Source organism: Neoarius graeffei, chromosome 8, assembly GCF_027579695.1.
Source record: "Neoarius graeffei isolate fNeoGra1 chromosome 8, fNeoGra1.pri, whole genome shotgun sequence".
Taxonomy (NCBI): Eukaryota; Metazoa; Chordata; class Actinopteri; order Siluriformes; family Ariidae; genus Neoarius; species Neoarius graeffei.
In genome coordinates this window covers 29768675-29785759 of record NC_083576.1, presented here as the reverse complement: position 1 = coordinate 29785759, position 17085 = coordinate 29768675, and the positions used below count along the sequence as shown (strand labels likewise).

At 40.4% G+C, this 17085-nt stretch overlaps 1 protein-coding gene across 2 annotated transcripts in view; it reads left to right on the top strand.

Moving 5' to 3' along the window:
• Positions 1–17085, top strand: part of clint1a (clathrin interactor 1a) — a 79496-nt gene that overhangs the window by 54584 nt on the left and 7827 nt on the right. The window contains exons 5-10 of one of the 2 annotated variants that reach the window (XM_060927555.1): positions 685–849; positions 4729–4903; positions 5760–5985; positions 6144–6231; positions 12271–12348; positions 15115–15236. In XM_060927555.1, coding sequence (XP_060783538.1) covers positions 685–849; positions 4729–4903; positions 5760–5985; positions 6144–6231; positions 12271–12348; positions 15115–15236 — 854 coding nt within the window. Of the gene's footprint in view, positions 1–684; positions 850–4728; positions 4904–5759; positions 5986–6143; positions 6232–12270; positions 12349–15114; positions 15363–17085 lie in introns of both variants that reach the window. The other variant, XM_060927554.1, reaches the window with a different exon arrangement.

The window sequence follows — 17085 nt, the reverse complement described above, 5'->3', positions numbered from 1 at the left end:
GTTTGAGATCAAATAATAATACAGTAAATAGCCCTATTCCGCAACTGTACTAATTAAGTTATTTGTCAAAGGTGAAGTGAATATTGGTGAATAATAACAAAGATGAAGTCAAGGTTATTATTCACCAATATTCACTGAGCCTGAGGTAGATAATTGTTTTAGTATAAATGCATAATATGATTTAACAATTATCCACCTCCGGCTCAGTGAATACCAGTGAAAAATAACCATGACTTCATCTTGGTTATTATTCACCAATATTCATTTTGCCTTCAGCAACCAATTGTTAAATGGTGCCACTTATGCCTATATTACATGATGGACCTGATGTAACTGTTTTCTGTTGGTGTATTCATGTCTGTCTGAGTCATTTGGTGACTTCCTGGTTGTGCTGATATTGATAAAGATGCCAAAGAAACTGACACTTGGCCACAATCCAAACCTTATCCTATCACCCTAGTTACCAAAGTTTCAGCACACCATTTCCAGTGCATTCAAATGTTGGAGTAATTTCAGCTTTAGGCCAAATGCAAAACTAGCTCCTTTTGACAACGAAACCTATTTTGACCAAATTCTCCCTCATGATGCTTTTATACATCAGATTGTTGCTGTGCATAGATATTGGTTTGCACAGCAGGAGGCACAGTCTTAGAGATTAATGTCAGCAAGAGGTAATTTTTGCAGATGAGAATGGGAAGGACCAAGGCATCAATGTACGGCAGAAGGTAAAAGACATGGTGGAGTTTGTGCAAGATGATGACCGACTGAGAGAGGAGAGGAAGAAGGCCAAGAAAAACAGAGACAAATATATCGGCGTGTCTTCTGAGAGCATGGGGGACTTCAGATATGGTAAGTCCTGCTCTCAGAAATAATTTCCTCCTGGTTCGTTCTCTCTCTCACTCATACTCAGTCATTCGTCCTAATGCTCAGCAGGGACTCTCACGTAGTTGCATGTGATGGAGTTGTTTATCATGTGTGATTCCATGGTGATTCTTTTCTTTCTTCTCCAATTCTTTCTTCCTCCCAGGAGGTTTGTTTTGCCAGATGAGTGAACTCTGACTTTATTTTGATAGCCAGTGGGATTCTATTGTTCGTGTGTGTGTGTAAATAGACACACACACACACACACACACACACACACACACACACACACACACACACACACACACTATATAATTTGTGTGTATACTAGTGCATCTCAAAAAATTAGAATATTGTGAAAAAGTTCAATATTTTCCATCAGTTATTTAAGAAAGTGAAAATGTTATAGACTCATTACACAAACTAAAACAGGGGTGATAGCGTTCCGGCGCTGCGCCGGATTTCCGGCGTACCGTGGCTGGGGAAAAAAAAAAATCTAGTTCGCCCATTGTCCTGTGTCATTCTGAGATGCGCAGATAGACAGTAAAGGGAATTCGCATGATATGGAACTAGTGGGAAAAAAGTGCCGTCACAGCACGAATTAGACCTAATTCGTGCTGTGACGGCACTTTTTTCCCACTAGTTCCATATCATGCGAATTCCCTTTACTGTCTATCTGCGCATCTCAGAATGACACAGGACAATGGGCGAACTAGATTTTTTATTTTTTTTTCCCCCAGCCACGGTATGCCGGAAATCCGGCGCGGCGCCGGAACGCTATCACCCCTGCTAAAATGTTTCAAGCATTTTTCTATTTTAATTTTAATCAGTATGGTATACAGTACAAAAAGATTAAAAAAAAAAAAAAAACATCTCAAAATATTAGAATATTTCATTTCAAGTTTGAGTAAAACAGTATGAACACAGTGTATCTCTCGGTCTAGTTCAGTACACACAACCACAATCATGGGGAAGACTGCTGACTTGACTGTTGTCCAGAAAATGATCACTGATGCCCTCCACAAGGAGGGTAAGCCACAAAAGGTCATTGCTGAAAAGGGTGGCTGGAAAAGGTGCACAAGCAACAGGGATGGCCGCAGTCTTGAGAGGATTGTCAAGAAAAGTTGATTCAAGAACTTGGGAGAGCTTCACAAGGAGTGGACTGAGGCTGGTGTCAGTGTATCAAGACCCATCACGAACAGACATCTTCAAGAAAGGGGATACAACTTTTGCATTCCTAATATCAAGCTACTCCTGAGCCAGAGACAATGTCAGAAGTGTCTTATCTGGGCTAAGGAGAGAAAGAAATGGACTGTTGCTCAGTGGTCCAAAGTCCTCTTTTCAGATGAAAGTATATTTTGCATTTAATTTGGAAATCATGGTTCTAGAGTCTGGAGGAAGACTGGAGAGGCACAGAATCTAAAGTGTTTGAAGCCCAGTGTGAAGTTTCCACAGTCTGTGATGATTTGGGGTGCCATGTCATCTGCTGGTGTTGGTCAACTGTATTTTATCAAGTCCAAAGTCAACATATCCATCTACTAGGAGATTTTAGAGCACTTCATGCTTCCATCTGCTGACAAGCTTTTTGGAGATGCTGATTTCCTTTTCCAGCAGGACTTGGCACCTACCCACAGTGCCAAAACTACTACCAAATGGTTTGCTGACCATGATATTACTGTGTTTGATTGGCCAGCCAACTTACCTGACCTGAACCCCATAGAGAATCTATGGGGTATTGTCAAGAGGAAGATGAGAAACACCCGACCCAAAAATACAGATACACTGAAGGCCACTATCAAAGCAACCTGGGCTTTAGTAACACCTCAGCAGTGCCACAGACTGATCACCTCCATGCCACACCACATTGATACAGTAATTCATGGTAAAGGAGCCATAATCATCAAAATTAAAACAAAAAAGGCTTTAAATATTTCACTTTACATGTAATGAATATAGAATATATGAAAGTTTACCTTTTTGAATTAAATTATGAAAAAAAGGAACTTTTTCCATGGTATTCAAATTTTTTGAGATGCGTGTGTGTGTGTAAGTTTATATATATATATATATATATATATATATATATATATATATATATATATATATATATATATATATCTCCGGGTCATGGCACCAATCAGCTGGATAGTACAGTGGTAATGCTCACTGACTACGACGCAGGAGATCGGGGTTCGAATCCCGGTCGGGGCAAAACATCATCCAGTAAGGGTCCTTAGGCAAAACCCCTCATGATATATCAGCCTACCTCAGGAATGAGTGAAAACATAACTGATAGAGTCATACCGGCTCAGACGTCGCCCGGGTCAACAAGGTCTGCGTCAGTTGCTAGGGAACCAGGGCAAACTGATGAGAAATGGGCTACTGGAACAAGACATCAATGGACGAGGACAGAAAATACGGATTTGCTGGAATGCTACTATACAAGCAATCCCAGAGAGAGGGGATACATGCAGAGAATGTGGGACCATTGGATACTTCGAAACCCACAATCAAGGCTAACAAAGAAACAGCTATTAGCCCAGTGTTCCAACATCCATAATCAAGCGGAAAGAGGGAGGCCGAGGGCTAGTGAGCGTCAAGACCACGGTCCAGGATGAAACATCGAAAATCCGAGAATACATCAGAAAGATGGCCCCAAAGGATGAACTGCTAAGTGAATGTCTCAGGCAGCAGAACCCTGAAGAGAGTGCAGAGGAGGAGGAGGAACAGACAACCTGGAGAGACAAACCCCTACATGGCATGTACCACCGTCAGATAGAGGAAGTGGCTGAAATCAAGAAATCCTACCAGTGGCTGGATAATGCAGGACTGACAGACAGCACAGAGGCACTAATCATGGCAGCACAAGAACAGGCCATAAGCACAAGAGCCATAGAGGCCAGGATCTACCAGAGTAGATCAGACCCAAGATGCAGACTGTGCAAAGAAGCCCCTGAAACAGTCCAGCACATAGTAGCAGGGTGTAAGATGCTAGCTGGATCAGCGTACATGGAGAGGCACAACCAAGTGGCTGGGATAGTATACAGGAACATCTGCAACCAGTATGGAATAGAAATACCCAAGTCCCAATGGGCCATACCACAGAAGGTGGCTGAGAACAACAGGGCCAAGATTCTGTGGGACTTCAGCTTCCAGACTGACAAACAGATCCTGGCTAACCAACCGGACATAGTGGTGGTGGACAAAGAGCAGAAGAGGGTAGTGGTGATAGATGTGGCGATCCCAGCTGACGCCAACATCAGGAAGAAGGAACATGAGAAACTTGAGAAGTATCAAGGGTTGAAAGAGCAGCTGGAACGGATGTGGAAGGTCAAGGGTTGCGTGGTCCCCGTGGTAGTGGGGGCACTTGGGGCAGTAACCCCCAAACTGGGAGAGTGGCTCCAGCAAATCCCAGGAACAACATCTGAAGCCTCAGTCCAGAAGAGCGCAGTCCTAGGAACATCGAAGATACTGCGCAGAACCCTCAAACTCCCAGGCCTCTGGTAGAGGACCCGAGCTTGAGGATGACATGGATACCACCCCCCCGCCGGGGGTGAGAAGGAGATTTTTTATATATATATATATATATATATATATATATATATAATATTGTGTGTGTGTGTGTGTGTAATATATATGAGATCTGTCCTGTTAATTCTCACTGATTGTCCAGATCTATATGTACACTATCATGCAGATACAAATAGCTTGTTGATGTGAAAGATGAGGTGGATAGTGGTTCATTATTATAAAACAGTGGTAGGATAGCCCAAGAGTTTATAGCTGATGTTCAGTGACTCACCTATTACAATCCATAGCTGGCTTTGAACTAGCTGTTTAGTATATTCTCCTTTATGTCTGTTCAAGCTGGTGACAGGTACGACTCGCGCTCTAAGTGGGATGATGACTGGGAGAACAATAAAGGCGCATTCCCGTTTAGTGAGAAACTGGGAGAGATCAGCGACAAGATTGGCAGCACAATTAACGACACTATAAACGTGTTCCGCAGGAAAGACAGAGATGACTCACCAGACAGATTCAGGTGAGTGCCTCGGGTGGCGTCGGACCATCTTTATCTTCTATTCTAACGTGCAAACAAAACTGACTAAATCTCAGGGGAAAAAAAAAAAAACATAAGAAGGTACTTCAAAAAGTTCTCAGCCTCAGCCAGAAAATGTCACAGGAGAAAAATTGTTCTTGCATTATTTTTCAACATCGTCTCCTTTAACTTCAGTGCACTTGGTCCACTGATGTTCAAGCTTTGCTAACCTTTCGCGAAAGAAGGCTACATCTTGAGTCTCCACATTCTCTTCAACAGTATAGATTACTTAATCACTCTGAAAATGGCGACCACACAAGTGGGATTTCAGTTTGGGAAACAGAAGTCAGACAGTGCCAGCTTGGGTGAGTAAAGTGCATAGGGCAACAGTTCAAAGCCACATTTGGCTGCTATTGCCACCTGTGCTGTGTGGACGGGCGCGTTGTCCTGCAGCAACAGCACGCCAGCTCAAAGCTTTCCTCTCCTCCTCCGATTTGTTTTTTCATTTCAGTTTTTATGGACAGTGATATTAGGCTTTTGTATACAGTTATGTCCCAAAATGAGCGTTATGCCCCTTGTTTCTGGGTGAGGCTGAGAACCTTTTGAATTACTCTTGTAGAAGGAATTCTAAGCTCCAGTCATGCTTCTCTGTAGTTTTGTGTTCTGCACCTAAAGGCTGAGTCTTTGAAACATGGAATGTTCCCATAGAGTTAGCATTTGATTACACAGCAATTTTTTTTCTTTTTTTTTTTGCATAATTTTCAAAATATTTGCATGACAGCAGTCAATGCCAAACTATAATTTGCATTTGCACTTACAACTGTCTAAATGGAACCCCCCCACCCCACCCCCCCTCAAGTGAGACAGAGGAGGAGAGAAATCGAGATTTCCGAAACGGGCAATCAGGCAGGAATGAATTTAAAGATGATGAGGAGACGGTGACGACCAAAAGTGTTCAGATTGTTCAGGCCACCGAGACTACTGCCACACGAAAGAAAGGAGCCACTCCCTCAAAAACCATAGACCTGGGGGCAGCTGCCCATTACACTGGTGATAAACCTGCCACAAACACACATGCCACCAAGGTAATAAAGGTCGAAGAATGTCTAAGGTTTCACTATAACATTTAGTAACATATAGTTTGTGTGAAATCTGGAACAATCTATTACACACACACACTTTTTTATGGTATAGTGTCATTGCTGTGGATTTTGTTTAATCATGCCCCTTTTTCTTGCTTCAGCCAACTGTCTCAGGTACAAGTCAGTCCAGTGATGGTCTGGTGGACTTGTTCATACCAGATTCTACACCCATGAAGCCAGCTCCCACAGGTTATCTCACACATGCACATTAATGTTTTTATTATAAATAAGAAATATCTTGGTGGGGAGGATGCATGTTAAACAGTAGTTCTCAAAGGAAAATAATGCTGAAGTAAAACAAGGATGCTTGAGGAAGATGATGAATAAGTGTCATTACATGGCCTTGAAGTTTTGAAGTGTGCGCGCGCACGCGTGTGTGTGTGTGCACAAAGTGCACCAGATGGGCTATTCTGTAGCCCCTGTCCACTGGAGCAGTTAGTTGCCAGGACCAGATGTTAGTGGTCCCTTGTGGAGGTGGAGTGCTGAGCAGATGTATTGAACCCATTTCTTTCTATCGCCTTCTCCACTTTCCTAAAATACATCAGTCACACAGCTGCTTCTGTCTCTCAGCATCAGTTTTCTAACCGCATTCCATTAAATCCCACAAGAAATGGGGACAGTGTTTGGGCAGACATCAAGCCAACAGCCAGCAAGCAAAGTGGGTGTCTCAGTTACTCGAAAGTATTTTACAGTGGATATAAAAATTTAAAAAAAGGCTTTTGTAATGTAAAATCATGGTAGCCCCTTTTCTGTATTTAATATCACATTTCAACCAGCAAAATTGAGGTGAAAAACTAATGGATAATTCATAGGGTGGCTCTGAAGCCATCCCAGGAATAGACCTTGACCATGGGATGCTAGTTCATTGCATGGCACTGTGCATACACAAGTTTTCACATGTCTGCATGGATTTCGTCTGGGTGCTCTGGTTTCCTCCCATAGTTCAAAGACATGCGGTTAGGTAAACTGGCTACTCTAAATTACCCATCGGTGTGAATGGTTAAGAGGAAAAAACCTCTATAACACAGTAGAAGGAAACGGAACACTACTGTAATTCTTGCGCCCAGACACTTTGCGGCCACGTCACTACAGTCAGTACGTTTACATGCACATCCAAATCGAGCTGCTGTCGGTAATCGAGCAAAGGGTCCCAGCAGGGGTGCCAGAGAAATCCAATCCTACATGCACAAGTGAAATCGGGCTATTGTGCAAGGTGCATTGTGCACCCGAGCCACACGTGGCGCTACACGCCCCATCGTGTTGGTACACTTCCGGTTGTCGTCATGAAGAAGAGCTATAGTGTTGCCAGATACTGCTGACGTATTCCAGCCCAAAACATGTTCAAATCCGCTAAAATGCACTTAAAACCCCCAATCTGGCAACACTGGCAGTTCCGTGTTCAAGCTGTTAGGCTTGCTCTAACAGACTGTATGGCTACAAACTGTCCGGCGCAGACCACTGTTTTGTAAGACAACTTATTTTGCACAATAATATTTTTCTAAAGTCCATTTTTTGCTTACAAAAAAATTTTTTTTTTTTGCTTACAATTTAACTTGTGTCTTAGTAAACACACAAAAAGTTCAATTGTTTTGCTTTTATTGACATTCTTCAGATGTTGGACATATATATATATATATATATATATATATATATATATATATATATATATATACAGTAAGTGAGCTAAATTTTAACAGTGCAAACAATGCCACAAAAAGAAAAGATTCATGCCGTTGTCATGATTCGTTGTCATGCCGACCGAGGCTGTTGTGTTTCCCTTGTGGTCTCGTCACTTCCGGAAGGGGCAGTGCTGAAGTAAGTAGCTCGAATACGTAGCTCAATAGGGTATTAAGCACTAAGTAGCTCGGCGGAAATCGCATAATCTAGGTCGTGTAGCTCGATTCCGAGAAATCAAGTTCGGTTCAATTTCAGCCGAATTAAGGTGTATACATGGCATTTTGAACTTCGATTTCAGTCGAGCAACGGCAGAAATTCGATTCTCTCTATGTGCATGTAAACGCACTGAGTGATATGCCAAATAGAGAGGGAATATTTTTTAATAGTATAAACAGTACATGACTATATTTCAGGCTTGAGTAGTATTATAGCAGTTCTGTTTTTTTCACACCACAAAGTAAAATTATGTACCTTGAAATGAACTTGGTCACTAAAGTGGGCAACATGGTGTATACAGTGGAGATGTATATTAGTGCTGTCAAGCGATTAAAATATTTAATTGCGATTAATGTTGCGACTGTCATAGTTAACTCGCGATTAATCGCAATTTAATCGCACATTTTTGTCACATGAAAAACCATTGTAATTCTCTTATCAGCATAAAAAAGTGAATGGGCTTGCTCACCGTTCGAACTACGGGGGTGCTCGGGGGATCCGAGATCCCTTGAAAACATGATTTGGGAAATGTTGGGGGGTCTCTAAAATATTGGCAAAATAATGTTTATTGACATAGCAATCGTGTGTAACGGGAAGCATTTGCATATCCGAAGTGAGCGCGCAATGGAGAGCCGCGCTCTGAGACAAGCGCAAGCACCCCCCCAAGGGGAAAAAAGGGACCCCCCCGAAAATATCGGCATAGTTCGAACACTTGTTGTACCAATGTTTTTTTTTGTTTTGTTTGTTTTATTGCAGAGCATAACACGTCTTGTCACAGCCACTGCAAAGTGGGGCTGGAGCCGCCGATGGGAAAACGAAACCTAAGCCGAGCACCGTGGCTCTTCGGGGGAGGGCAGAGGACTCTGGCTGTGCGGGGCGTGGCATCATGTCAGAGCGTTAATCTCGCAATAAAAAAATTATCGCCGTTAAAATTGAGTCAAGTTAACGCGTTATTTAGCATTTTTGACAGCACTAATATATATTAGGGCTGGGAATATTAACGCGTTAATCGCGATTAGATTAATGTAAATTGTGATCGCGAATATTTTTTTTAATCGCGATCAGAGTTTATCAGCATTTTCCGCACTTCTACCATCCACATGCAGCTCCTCTGGTTGTATTAATTAAACTCATTTTCGGTTAAACGCGCTATTTCGAGTTTGCTAGTCTTTTGTTCCTTCTACGCATCCGTAGGCAGCTCGAGCGGAAGCGTGTGGTTTCCATCGAGTCGTTGGCATGGAAGGACACGCTGTTGTCTTCAGTTTAGTCCTCTTTTGTGATGGATAAGCAACGGTTTTCTGGACCTCTGAATGGTTTGTTTGAATTTAAGTTATGAAGTGCTTTGTATGGTTATTTATTTTTTTATGGTGACATTTTATTTTTGAAGAAGAGAGTGACCTGACATTACATTGTTCATAGTCAAATCTGAAGTAGAGACAAATGGGTCTACATGGCACTTTTTCTGATTTTTTTCTTGTGTTCATTTATTTACAATTTCTCCAAAGTAGCCAGTCATTCATTCTTAATACTTGTTTTCCTTTCTCTACACTCTTTTTGAAATAAAAAAGGCCAAAAGATAAATTCTGCTTTTGTCTCTGTCTTCATTTTATTTCAATTTAAGACACAATGGTCAGAAATACTTTGCATTGTGGGTTTAACTTTAGATTCGAACGGTCTTACTGCAAAATATCAATTTTACACATGCAAAGTAAATCAAGATTAATCGCGATTAACTATGAAATTTCTGAGATTAGTTGCGATCAAGAAAATTAATCTTTTGACAGCCCTTTTATTTATATATATATATATATATATATATATATATATACACACACCTTCCACACTTGAAGAAAGGAATCATGTTCTGTGCTCATGTAGATGTTGCCACATGTATCCTTCAAGTCTGTGAATAATATCACTAATGTATATCATTTAAAAGTTTATATCTTATAACTTTTGGCATGTGAATCTGAACTGTTGTAACCCTTTTGTTCAAGCCAAAAAAAAAAAAACAACAACCCAGTAAACTTAGTGGTGCTTGAAAGTTTGTGGACTCTTTTTAGAATTTTCTATATTTCTGCATAAATATGACCTAAAACAACATCAGATTTTCACACAAGTCCTAAAAGTAGATAAAGAGAACCCAGTTAAACAAATGAGACAAAAATACTATACTCTGTAATTTTATTTATTGAGGAAAATGATCCAATATTACATATCTGTGAGTGGCAAAAATATGTGAACCTCTAGGATTAGCAGTTAATTTGAAGGTGAAATTAGTCAGGTGTTTTCAATCAGTGGGATGACAATCAGGTGTGAGTGGGCACCTTGTTTTATTTAAAGAACAGGGATCTGTCAAAGTCTAATCTTCACAACGTGTTTGTGGAAGTGTATCATGGCATGAGCAAAGGAGATTTCTGAGGATCTCAGAAAAAGCATTGTTGATGCTCATCAGGCTGGAAAAGGTTACAAAACCATCTCTAAAGAGTTTGGACTCCACCAATCCACAGTCAGACAGATTGTGTACAAATGGAGGAAGTTCAAGACCATTGTTACCCTCCGCAGGAGTGGTCGACCAACAAAGATCACTCCAAGAGCAAGGCGTGTAATAGTCAGCGAGGTCACAAAGGACCCCAGGGTAACTTCTAAGCAAGTGAAGGACTCTCTCACATTGGCTAATGTTCATGAGTCCACCATCAGGAGAACACTGAACAGTAGTGGTGTGCATGGCAGGGTTGCAAGGAGAAAGCCACTGATTTCCAAAAAGAACATTGCCGCTCGTCTGCAGTTTGCTAAAGATCATGTGGACAAGCCAGAAGGCTATTGGAAAAATGTTTTGTGGACGGATGAGACCAAAATAGAACTTTTTGGTTTTAAATGAGAAGTGTTATGTTTGGAGAAAGGAAAATGCTGCATTCCAGCATAAGAACCTTGTCCCATCTGTGAAACATGGTGGTGGTAGTATCATGGCTTGGGCCTGTTTTGTTGCAACCGGGCCAGGACGGCTTGCCATCATTGATGGAACAATATGAATTCTGAATTATACCGGCGAATTCTAAAGGAAAATGTCAGGACATCTGTCCATGAACTGAATCTCAAGAGAAGGTGGGTCATGCAGCAAGATAACGACCCTAAGCACACAAGTTGTTCTACCAAAGAATGGTTAAAGAAGAATAAAGTTAATGTTTTGGAATGGCCAAGTACAAATCCTGACCTTAATCCAATCGAAATGTTGTGGAAGGACCTGAAGTGAGCAGTTCATGTCAGGAAACCCACCAACATTCCAGAGTTGAAGCTGTTCTGTACGGAGGGATGGGCTAAAATTCCTTCAAGCCGGTGTGCAGGACTGATCAACAGTTACCGGGAACGTTTAAGTTGCAGTTATTGCTGCACAAGGGGGATACTGAAAGCAAAGGTTCACATACTTTTGCCACTCACAGATATGTAATATTGGATCATTTTCCTCAATAAATAAATGACCAAATATAATAATTTTGTCTCATTTGTTAACTGGGTTCTCTTTATCTACTTTTAGGATTTGTGTGAAAATCTGTTGTTTTAGGTCATATTTATACAGAAATATAGAAAATTCTAAAGGGTTCACAAACTTTCAAGAACCACTGTAGTTTTGTCATCTGTCCTTTTGTGTAATTTGTGCTTTAGACATTGTAAGCTTAGTCTATCAACTTTCAGTTTCTGGCAAACATATTTTAGTGGAAAAATAATGGAGTAAATTATCCACTTCGTTCACGTCCATTACACCTACAACTGAGTCTGTAACGCCTACTGGTGACGTTTCCGTAATACATCACTGTCACCAAAATAGCCTAGAATAAATTAGCCCATTGGAGCATAAAACTAAGTGGGCGTGTCATGCTGTGTAATCATGTGACACAAGTGTCGCTGATTGGCTGCATTAACCTGCAACCTTGGGCTTCTTACAGTTAGCTCGTTATAGTTAGCTTCATATCATTTGGTATATACTATTTTATTTTTTGTACAACCGCTGATGCTGTTACACTCGGTTAAAAAAAAAATCACAAATCATTCTCTTTCAAACATCTGTTAACTGCAGAAAAAAAATATGACTGCCCAAAATATGAAAATGTGTTGGGTTTTTGTTTTTTTTCCCCTCCCCCTCTCTTCTCCCTTCCCTTTTACCTTTTGAAAGATTGGCCAGGTACTGCCAGGGGCAGCTCGTATGTAATGAGGCGTTTTTAGAGCAAGTGGATACTGGGCGGGGACAGTTTGTTTTTTTTTTTTTTTTTTAAATAAATGAATTATGCTTTAATCTCTTTTATTTTTTTTTATTTATTTATTTTGCCTCTTGTCTAGGTTTAAGCTCAGACGTGTATGGAGGCTTTGCAGATTTCTCATCACCTGCAGCTACAGCCAGTCTTCCTTCAACAGCTGGTATGCATGTGTCATACTAGATCATAAATTTTAAGAATATCACTGTTCACGGCTATTAATTTAGTTATATTTAAAGTTATATGAATTAATGCAGTCTATATTTAAACTAATGGTCTCTATGATTTTAACATATTCATTACTTCCATGACCTTAAGCATTAGATTGTTTGATGAACATGGTTTAAATTGTAATTCTCAATAGAAGGGGGGGAAAAAAAACTTTACCCCCTTCAAACACACACAATTTTGCACTCCAGCCATTTCAAGCAACTGATGCAAATGTAACAGAAGGCTGTTGGTATTTGCAATGGGGCCATTGCCGGTTGCCATCATCTGCCTTTTTATGAAAAGCAGAGAGCATAAAGCTCCTTAAATATTGAAAAGGATAGGGAGCTCAAGCCATATGGTTGAGCTCTTTGCTAAAGCTAACGAGGACCGACACATTTCAGCTCACGTTGGGTAAAACATCTCCTACTGTCTGCTTTGGAGTAAAGGGAGTGAGCTGATGTAATGCCTAGGATTATGAAGATGTCTGAAGATTAGACATGTAACGATGTATTGTGCGACGAGAAATTGTGATACAAATTTCATGATCTGAATCAAGAAATACAAAAATGAATCATGATTATCAAGCTGTGTAGTCTTAGTTTTTCCTACCTGTAACTGTGTTTAGACAGAAGAGGATATGAAAAGCAGGTTTTTGTAATGTAAAGCCAGATATCAAGGTAAAATCATGGTATCGGGGGAAAATGAATAACAAGAGTACACTTGAGGTCACCCTAGGTGGAAGTAACAGTGCGAATGCGTCAGAAAACACGCTGTAAAATAAGAAAGGGTTGTTCTGCAATTGACTGTACAAATGGCTCCAATTTCTTGTTAAATCTATCTTTTGACAGACTGCTGAAAGCTAAAGAAAAGAGAAGAAAAATGACAGTATTACAAATGTTCATAAGTTTATTAATAAGAAAAGGCCTATTTTTGTTAACTTTTTTTTAATAAAATATTTTAGTTAATAGGCTATTTTACTCCAACCTTTACAAATATGGGTGGTGGTTGTTATATTATTATTACCTCACCTGGGATGGAGTCCACCGGGGGCGAGGTATTGTTGTCGGTCGGGTGTTTTTTTTTGTTTTTTTTTTTGTTTTGTAAACGATATTATGGGAAAACGGCTGGACCAATCTTCATGAAACTTTCAGGATAGATGGGCATTGGTCTCAAATAGAACCTCCAAAATGTTGGGGGTCATCCAGCCAAAGTCAGGGTCACAGTGACCAAAAAGGATTAAAAAAAAAAAAACTGAGCTCAGACTGCAGGAGCGCTGCCTTGGAAAGACTCCGCCCACAAACACACTGATTGGATCACTACCTTCCTTATTTGCATACACTGTCATTGGATGGTTTCTTGATTCATTTATATACGCAAAGGAAGGGGTTTTGGCCATGCCCACTTTTAAACCCCATTGATGATAACTTCCCTGCTCTGTTGATTTTATTCCTATAAATATAAATTATAAATAAATGGACTAGACCAGGGGTTTTCAAAGTGTGGGAGAGTCAGCCCCCCCCTCAGAGAGCAAATAAACAACAGCGCCCCCCCTTACAATTTTTGTTGTTGCTATACTTAATGTTCCATTCATATTTAAAAAAAATGGTTGTACACATTTTTTCTTTTACACATTTTAAACATCTGTGCTTTTTGAAAACCTCTTTTGTACACATTTTAAACATCTGTGCTTTTTAAAACATCTTTTTTTACACATTTTTAAACATCTGTGCTTTTTTTTTAAACATCTTGTTTTACACATTTTAAACATCTCATAGCATTGTTAGCTAGCACCTCTTGGCAGACAACACACTGGCAGTGGAGCATCTTCCGATCCAGTCCATGAAAATCCAAACTTTAAATAATCGTGGTCATACTTCCTCCCTCCTTTTTTTGCTTGGCCCAGACTCTGTCTTCTCACTCACTGTAGCTTTAGGTACTAAAAATCGATCCATTTTGTCTCTGGCAAAGGCTAGCTGAAGTTCGCTAAATGTCCGCAATAGTAACTTATTCTGGTTTATTTTTCCTCACGTTGCGCCCCCCCTGAAGAACTCTGCCGCCCCCTAGGGGAGGCGTGCCCCACACTTTGAAAAGCCCTGGACTAGACTAAAGAAATTGCTTTCAAACATGTTTATGCTTACTACATAGGGAAAGTGCATTCCACTGAGCTTCCACTGTCTCTACTTTATATTATTCTACTCTTAGAGTTTTCAAAACTGAAACCTCCGAACCGAGACTGACATACACACGCTGTTGCAGAGGATGACAGAATCAGAATCATGTTTACTGGCCAAGTATGTTCACATACAAGGTCAAAGTCATCAAAAAGGTCAAAATCGTTTTTTCGCGATATCTTCTTTCATATTCATCATAAGTGCTACCGGGTGAGGTTTGTTTTGCCTGGCAACTTGTTGTTGTTAATAAGAAAATGAAACACTGTCTTTATTTCTTTATTTAAAACTCTCAAAAGGAATCTAAGTGGATAAGTCACATGCCCACTGAAGATGCTGCGTTTTGGGGTGGCTGATATTTACCATTGCTTTTATAGGTCTCCTTGCAAGCATTCAAAATGGAGTATTTGATTCTCATTGTTTTCAAGGTGTTTTTTGCAGTATTAAAAGTATAAAACTAGACTTGAATAGTTTGTCCACAGACCTAACTTGTAACATGCGACTTGAGTTCTTATTTACAAACTGTTCATGAAAACCTTTTGTCTGCTTAGCCTCAGCATCTAGTGGAAATGGAGACTTTGGGGACTGGAACGCGTTTTCAGATGTGCAGCCAGTCCCTCCACCTGTGAATCCTGCCACAACAGACCTGTTTGCACCTGCTCCTGCTTCCACGGTGCCCTCCACAGTGCCCTCTGCTGACCTCTTTGACCTCATGGGTCCTTCTCTCAGCACTTCCCAAAGCATAAACTTCTCCATGAGTAGCACTCAAAGCACAGGCCTGCCCATATCCAAATCTCAGGTGTGTGTGTGTGTAAAACGTCCATTTGTGTCTTGGTCATGTGTCTTGGAGTTGACTAATCTTTTTCACGGTTTTTCATAACTTGGTTTTTGACCGTGAACCTTTCAGGTTGCAACCACAAACTTTTTTTTTTTTTTTCCTTAACCTCCTGAATGAAATAAAAGCTAGAGCACATATGTCAAGGTCCTTCCCATGCCAGGACCTGGTCTTCTCAGGCACCCTCCCATCCCAGTACTAACCAGGCCCTTAAGGTGCATTGGGCAGTGCTGATCTCCGCCCTCAGCCTCGCACCTGTTACGTAGCTAGGGGTCCTCTTGTAACCATGAATTTGACTCCCTACTCGCATCTGTATTGTGATGCCTCACCAGATGGTAGTATGTACCATTTTTATGATGGTCTTTGGTATGACCCAACTGTGAGTAGAAATCACAATCTCCTGGTCAAGAGGCAGGCGCACTAACCACTAGGCCAACTCGCAGTGCGTGCGTATGTACTAATGGAGAATTTTATGCTAGAGCAGACACTTTTTAAACATGGTAGTGGTCTCGAAGTACAGTTGGGACACCGTTTTAAAGCGTAAATAAAAATGGAATGCAATGATTTTGCAAATCCTTTTCAGTGTATGTTCAATTGAATACAATACAAAGACAAGATAATATACACTCATTCTGAAGTTGATGCCTGCAACATGTTCCAATAAAGGGACGGGGTAACAAAAGACTGGGGAAAGTTGTGGAATGCTCAAAAAACACCTGTTTGGAACATTCTACAAGTGAGAGTGTCATGATTGGGTACAAAAGGGGCATCGATCTCGAAAGGATCAGTTATTCACAAGCAAAGATGGGGCAAGGTTCACTGCTTTGAAAACAGCATAGGCAAATGATCTAGCAGTTTAAGAACGTTTCTCAATGTACAATTACAATAAATTTAGGGATTTCGCCATTGACAATCCAGATCCTCATCAAAAGGTTCAGAGAATCCAGAGAAATTTCTGCACGTGAGGGAAAAGGCCAAAAACCGACACTGAACACCCATGACTTTAGGTTACACTGCATTTAAAAACCAACATGATTGTATAAAGCAGGGGTATTCAATTAAAAGTCACTGAGGTCCAGTTATTAAATTTTGTCCAAGTAGAAGGTCCGACCCGAAGTCCAGCTTGTGTCTTATAGCCTTCCCCTATGTCCACATTTTCATATGGTTTCAACAATATTTATTGTTAATTTCCAATGCAGGAAATGAACTGAGTGCACAACTATCTCTTTTACCATAAATAAAAGTAGTCCCAGGAAAATAAATTCAAGGCCTTTATTTCAGATTAAAGAAAACAGAAACCTCAGAATAAAATAAAGTGTAAACAGAGTGGAATAACTCCTTTTTCTCTTAAATTAAAGAGGTCCCAACCTGAAGAATTGAAGGCCTACACTTCAAGTAAAAAAGTCAACTCGGAAAACATTAACTAAAAAGTGCAAACAGAGCATTGACTTAACATTTTCTCTTTGTTCTTAAAATAAGGAGGTCCCAGCCTAAAAAAATGAGGGCCTACTTTTCAAGGAAAAAAAAGTGGCTTTTTGGGGGGGAAATGCAAACAGAACATTTTTCTTTGAACTTTACTCTTTTAATTCTTCTTATTTTACTTTTCGTAATGAGAAAAATGGGCATGTGGCTGACCTGCCAGTAATTTAAATCTTGGTTGGAATGGAGTTGGTGCCATTCTCATGCA